Source organism: Gadus macrocephalus, chromosome 6 (assembly GCF_031168955.1).
Source record: "Gadus macrocephalus chromosome 6, ASM3116895v1".
NCBI classification, from domain to species: Eukaryota; Metazoa; Chordata; class Actinopteri; order Gadiformes; family Gadidae; genus Gadus; species Gadus macrocephalus.
In genome coordinates, this window is record NC_082387.1 from 8,978,266 (window position 1) to 8,985,765 (window position 7,500).

General features: G+C 42.5%; 1 protein-coding gene across 1 annotated transcript in view; it reads left to right on the forward strand.

Annotated features, from left to right (window-relative positions):
- The window catches only part of adamts3 (ADAM metallopeptidase with thrombospondin type 1 motif, 3), an 87,636-nt gene that overhangs the window by 41,036 nt on the left and 39,100 nt on the right, over positions 1-7,500 (forward strand). The window contains 1 exon segment of the mRNA XM_060053462.1: positions 3,278-3,705. Within this exon segment, the coding sequence (XP_059909445.1) occupies positions 3,278-3,705 (428 nt within the window).

Consider the following 7,500-nt stretch of genomic DNA (forward strand, 5'->3'; position numbering starts at 1 on the left):
CTAGCCAAAACTCCCATGCTTTCTGATGTACAAGTCCTATATTAACTTTTGCCAATCTGGCAAATGGAGGAATCCCAATGGAGGAAGCGATGCACCAAGCCTGGCCTGCCCCCAGATTGATCTCAAGATTGGGGGGAGGCAATTGAGAAAAAGAGACCGTTGAAAACTGGATAAAGGCACACAGTTTAGTGTAGGACACCGACGGCTAAATGGCAACAATGCTCAGGTCGGCAAAGCGATACTTAGTACAGCAAAGCCGTACAAACATAGAGCCACAGTCTACATGTGGCTGCTCCAGGGGGAATTTTGACTTACTTTGATTCCCCTCACATAAATGGAAGGACATTGTTTGGAAATGTATCCTCATTTCTGGCCCACAACAAGAAATCCCTGAAGCGGTTAAAATGCACAAAAAAAAACCCTGCTTTTTAAATGTGGTTTTCCTTACCGTCCTTGCCGGGGACTGCTCTACAAAATCATTTAGCCAGCCAGGGAGCATAACCCTCAGCTCCAGTTGTGTTTTGTTTATCCGCATGGCGTGCAAACAGCCATCAATGCACAGCAGGGGGATTTGCTGATTGACCCAAGAGCTCTTACAAGCCTTGCTCTGAGGGGCTAAAAGTCCTCTGTGGTAATAGACCCCTCAGCTGGATGACCCACTGTCTCCATTAAAGGGGTAGTTCGGAATTTTGGACATAGGGCCTGATTCCCAAGTGAGCATTGGTATTCTATATCACTGGAGACAGTTTTCAACACATTTCATACAGTCCTTCTAGTTGCAGAGTTCGCTCGTGCTAGGCTAGCGCACGTCAACGGGCAATGCTAGCCTGCTATTAAAAACAGTCTTACCCACTCCACAGTACACCCGAGGTAAATCAATTATAACGACAGACTATAAATCTAAATGTCTGTTTATAGAATAATGTTAGAAATAAAACCAACCTTGCATTGCATTGCATTTTGAGGGAATTGCGGGGTCTCAGCAGCAGTGTTTATATTCCTGTACGTAGGCTACGGCAGCGGCGGACTGATACCTAGGTTACCTGCCACTGTCATTGCTACAAACGCAGAGTACAGTGAACGAAGGAATTCTTTAAGCGTATTCAATTAACAAGATATGCCCACGTTTGGAGGAGTTAGCGATGCATCTGCTTTTGAAGACGATTATGAGGAATTTGTTGTATCCAACGAACCGTACATGTACGAGCCGGTGTTTTGATGTCCAAGCCAGCAGCAACAAGCCACAGTTGAGTCCTTTCTGGATCTCGCACTGGAAATTGGTGGAAACTTTGTGGTGCCCATCTGTACCGTTTATTTCTACAATTTCTAAAAGCACACTGAACCATCATGTTGCCTAGTCGTTCAATTGCGCTTCTGTCCCACGCTTCTCTGTTTACGTTCTTCTGTCGTGATTCGGTTACAAACCTAACCAGCGCATAGTAAAATTCCGCTTCTGCTGAGAAAGTAGTTCCTCGATGATTCATGCGATGCAAGGTTAGTTTTATTTCTAACATTATTCTATCAACACAGACATTTAAATCTATAGTCTGGCGTTATAATTGATTTACCTCGGGTGTACTGTGGAGTGGGTAAGACTGTTCTTAATAGCAGGCTAGCATTGCCCGTTGCCGTGCGCTAGCCTAGCACGAGCGAACTCTGCAACTAGAAGGACTGAATGAAATGTGTTGAAAACTGTCTCCAGTGATATAGAATACCAATGCTCACTTGGGAATCAGGCCCTATGTCCAAAATTCCGAACTACCCCTTTAAGGATGTAGCGGTGGACACAGACAGCACTATGCCCTCATCGTAAGTTCTTGTGATTGGTGCCAGAAGTTCAGAGGAACCCAGGTCGACGCGATTGCCTCGATGAGGACCTCTGACGGGGTGTTGAAGAGTCTGCAGATCCTCTGCCTTTCAGCACCATACTGCCTCTCACAATTCTATTTGATCCCCCCCCCCCCCCCCCCCCATCCCCCATCCCCACCTGCATGCTCACGTTGCCCGGCTGGCCAAAGGGCTGCCTCCTTAAGATCAAACATCAATGTAGCGCAGCAATGGAGCTCCGAGGCTTCAGTATCTGCCTTGCGCGGCCTTCCCCCCCGAGGCGGTCAAATCCTGTTTTTATCGCCCAGGTCCACCAAAGTGATGAACCCTGTGTGATCAGGACGTGTACGTTAACACCTTCTTTGGTATCGCTGTTAAATGTGCAATGGTATTCAAGTGAGCCTTGGTTGGAGAAAAAAAATGGATGCATGCTGTCGTATGAAACAAATGCGGAGCATCGAGGAGCCCGCCCCAGGCTCAAGGGCCAATTCAGTTTTAAAGGGCATAGCTTATGGCCAATACAAAATCCACTGTCATTCCATGTGGGGCAGATCAGAAAAAAAAGTGAACAAGAAAGAATTTGTCAATCGATAGACAATCGTTGTCTATTACTACTGCCATCTGTTGTTTCCATTTTGTCCATGGATTAGTCCTAATAAGAGCGTTTGCTTCACCCCACTGGATGAGTTGTTTTCTTCAAGCCATTACCTTTAGGAGAGGATTGCCTGCCGCTTCCTTCGTAGGAATCAGCGGCAGAATTAATTACATTTTCTAAATTATAAATTATCTTATCATCACTCTTCTCCTGGCTTTATTTGACCTATTGTCGGGGATTTCATCAGCGGCATGGCAGGCCACAAGACGAACAGCACCACGTGCCCCTGTGGTAGCGTGAGTGGGTTGGATATTTAATAATTGATGCGGCCAGAGTTAAACCATACTAAGTATTTAGTGCCGGTTTCATCCTCTCCCAGCCAAGTTAGTTTTGCTTTGTTTTCTTATATATCACTGGATAACGCTGTGTATTCAGCCTGTGATCTTTTCGGGCACGCGTTTTCATGAGATTAGGAAAAATGGTACATTTAAAAAACAAAATTATTTATCAATGATTTTTAAGAAATAACAACCGATAGTGGAACATGTCCAAAATCGTCCTCTCTCTCTGTGGACTCCGTAGACTCTGTCGTGCGTGCGTCTCACGACGTGCCACCTCATTGCTCATCCTGCTATGTAATTGCCGACCAGTGATTGATTTCTCAACACAGCGCAGAGGGGGGGGGGGGGGGGGGGGGGTCGTTACCACCACCCCAACCCATGTCCCCTACTTAACACTTTTCGGTGCATTCCGGCCAATCGATGCCCGTGTCGTTTCCTCCCGTCACTCACCCCTCAACGTCACCCTCTCATCAGAATGACGGCCTGACGCATGGTACACAACGCTTCCTTCCAGTCTTTGACTGTCTCCTTCGACAAGGCTGCTGCTGTCACATCTCGTCCCGACATCATCTCCCCTCTCCACCCCCCGCATACACACACACACACACACACACACACACACACACACACACACACACACACACACACACACACACACACACACACACATACACACACACACACACACACACACACACACACACACACACACACACACACACACACACACACACACAAACACACACTTTATTTTCCTCAAACTCCCCATGTCTGTCATTATGTGCTTTTGTTCTGCCTCACTCTCCCGTTGATCTCTAATTACCCTCTGTCTCCAGGCTACGCTCCAGTGACCGGCATGTGCCACCCAGTGAGAAGCTGTACCCTCAACCATGAAGACGGCTTCTCCTCTGCCTTTGTCGTGGCCCACGAGACCGGACACGTGTAGGTCCAGGTCTATGTGGGGAGGGCAGATCTGTTGTGTTGTATTGGAGTGCTCCTTGGTCCCCCGATGGTTTGAATTTTAGCTCCCGCTGATGGATTGTGTCAGAGCTCTGACAAAAGAAGGACCACAAATTACAAACTTACAGTCATACTTCTGTAGTACATATTAGGGCCCGACCGATATTGATTTTTGAGTGCCGATGCCGATTATTTTCAGAGAAAAATTACGATTACGATTTAATCGGCCGATTAAAAAACAAAAAAAGAAAACAAAAAAATATATATACTTTAAACACTTTTGACGAATATGTGAATTGAATGCAGAACCTTTGAGTGTTTTAGAATACATTTACAGTCAAAAATTAGTGTAATGTAAAATAAATAACTAACTCCCAATGTGCTGCGCTCGTGAGCAGTGACTAACACGTGCGTGCTGAGCAGTATGGTCTCACCGTTAGAGTCTACAGTATAACAAATTAACATGGCCTGGGACCTAAAGAAAAACAGGCACAACATGCTCAAACAACGCGTCTTGTGTACATTGGTGAGGTGAGCGCGCAGCTGCCTGAGCGAGCGTGCTTTCATGTTGTACGGTAAAATTCAATCTCCTCTTTTTTACTCCAGCTAAAGTTGTTAGTTAGCAAGGCGAGTAGGAGCGCAATCTGCAGGATACTAATCGCAATAACATTTATAAATAAAAATAAAAATAAAAAATAAAATCGGTTGTAATCGGCGTCTTTTTGGCCGATGCCGATTATTTTCAAAAAGGCTATAATCGGCCGATTAAATCGGCAGGCCGATAAATCGGTCGGGCCCTAGTACATATACTTGTATGTGTGTGTATGTACTACAGCACCTCACATGTTTGTCACCGGTTGTCCACCTTGTGTCACATGAGGGCATGCACATACATGTGGGAATGCATGTGTCCGCCCCACATCAGAGTTCTGACACAAGGAGGAACACAAACGACAAACTTACAGTTATTTGTGTTTACAGTCAAACGTACACAGAGTGTATCTACAGATACTCATATGTTTGTCATTTGTGATCCTCCTTGTGTCACATGAGAGCATGCGAATGTCCACCCCACATGCGGGTGCGTTGTGTTTCTTCTGATCAGAATACAAATATAATGACCATGGAGACAATAGGTATCGGAGTGGCTAACCCCCTTAATCTGTTGTTGTTTGATTAAGTCGGACCACATTATTCAAGCACAGTCCAGTCACCCACCCTCGCTTATCGAGTCAAAAGATCAGGGTACTCGAGTTTCTGCGACGGTCTTTACAAATTTGTTCAAGCAAATATGCATACAGATATAATTGGGATTATGGTGGAGCACCAACGAAGCCAAAGGGATTTTTCCACAGGATCGAAAAAAAATTCAGAACAAAGGAAGTGCCGGGGGAAAGCGATGATTCTCTTCTGGTTTCAATTAGAAGGCCAAGGTTCACACTCACACATTGGCAGTCGCACACCTTGTTTTGGATGATCTCGAGTCGGATACTCAAGTGGCGTCCACTCCCAGGACAGAGCTGTTGGTGACCCCTTGTAGTCTCAGATTCAGCAGAGCAACAGAGATGGGGTATCACGTAGAATAAGCCTCAAAGCAATCCATCTGTCACTATGGAAGTGTAACGCATTCACTTGAGAAAATAGTTTCTGCTCTTCAGAAAATTTAAACATAATTAACTCTGAAGTCAGAGAAAAGTTTGAATGGATAAAAAAAAAAAAAGTAGGCTCTTAGGTACAGAAGTGCAGTGTTTTTTCTAAATTAATCATTTTCTCAGAAATCCCAGAAAAGTTTAAATGTGTTTTTAAAAGTATGCCCTTTTTTCTAAATGAACGAGTTAATGAACTCTAAGAATTCTGAGGACGGTTTTGCATAAATATAAAAAATCTGCTCTTGTTTTTCTGACTTAAAAGATACCTCACCTCATGAGGTATCTGATTAAGTCAGAAAAACTGGGCAGATTTTCTTTTTGCATAAAAAACCCTATCCGACTTCTGAGAGAAGAACATGAGCAGAAATAATTTTCTCGGGTGAGCTTGCATTAGGCTTCCGTACTTAGGGGAAAGAGAGCTTCACTTGGGATCCTGAGGTATCTCTTTAATCTAGAAAATAGAGCAGGATTTGTATTTGCCATGAAAGCGTTTTCTTAATTCTTAGATAATAAATTTGTTAATTCAGAAAAACAGCAGATTATTTTCTCGACAAAACTCATAAAATCTAATGATGCCGTTAAGAAACAACAAGGGCCAAATTTGTGTGAATGAATTACGCTTCTGTCAAAAACAGCTTACAAAAAACGATCAAATAAACATCATAGAATTTATATAAGCGTTGGCGCTGTCGTTCTATTCAGTTCATTCTGGGTCTAAAAATGGTGTTACTTGGTTCTAGGTTCTTAGTGACTTTACAGAGCCAGACCTATTAGCATCTACTGTATATATCCGCTGAGAAACTCGAATAAACATGACATTGCCAAAAAGGGGAATGGCACCAAACCCATTAACCAATCTGCTCTCCCATCCCGCTAGTGCAATAATCCTAAAAAATGAATTATCTTTAACCTCAAATGTACAGATATGAATAATTGGATATTCCTAACATTGTTCATAAATAATATATTATCTATAACAGACAATAGAAGACACATATACAGGTTGTCCTTACAGCCAAAATGGATTTTACTATAATTTAATAATTTGAAAGGAATGACTTTTCTTTCGACTTTGGCAATAATCCAAAGAGAGAGAGAAGGAGAGGGAGAGAGACATTATGCCTTTTGAGAACCAGCTGGAGGGCTTAAAGGCCAGTTGTTTTCACAGAGACATCAGGCTTGCTTTGAAGGGCCACAGATGGAATTCATGAAACGATGGCCATGTCTACCTTTTAAAAAGCTATTTTATTATTCTTAACAGTCCTTGTATTATTTGTAGCTATGTATAAAGCAGTGTGGGCCAATGGTCAACATTTATTCTTCGTAAATATTTTTTATTTATTCGGATTCTATGTACTGTTATGTCTCAATTATACATGACAAAAACTAAGTGTCAGTGTAACTTCTATAAATAATGCATTTCGACAGAATTATAGTTTAGGCCTTCAATAATGCCTATGGGGAAATACATAGGAAATGTGTATGGAAGTTTACATTAAAGTAAATATATAAAACCTTTAAGTTCGAAATTTAAAAACCAATAGCAATTCCAAAATACATAAGAATAACATTAAAGGTTAAAAAAATTACATTAGGCAGCTTATTATTAGTGGACTAACTAAACAACTACTTTGATATACTAGATGTATTTGTGTTTCTCACTTTTCAACATTTGTATTTCTGGCGGTTGCTAGTGGCTTCCCCTGGGTCTTCTGTCGAAATAATAATGTTTTATTAAACTGCCTAGATTCAAGATTTTAAGAGATTTTAACCATGGCTTTCTCAGGTTCTTGCCTTGCCATTGCATTCAGAACAATCCAGAACACGTATCCCATTATCGTGGTAGAAAAACGATGGCCATGAACATTTCTGAAGTTCAACCTCCTGAAGTTGTAATGAATCTAAAACTTGCAATAGACCTATCTGGAGGGAAAGAATCGTTTGAAGCGTCGTAATTAAGACGGCTGCCAAAGAAAAAATGTCCAGGAGAAGAAGGTGAAACGGCCTGACATCCTGTCCAAATTGCTGTGCTGGAGGGCAAGTCCCAGCTATCTGCATTGCGTAGCTTGATTTGCTCTCGGTAAAATATTCATCCATAGACGATTGGCTGCAAGACATATCAGAGATA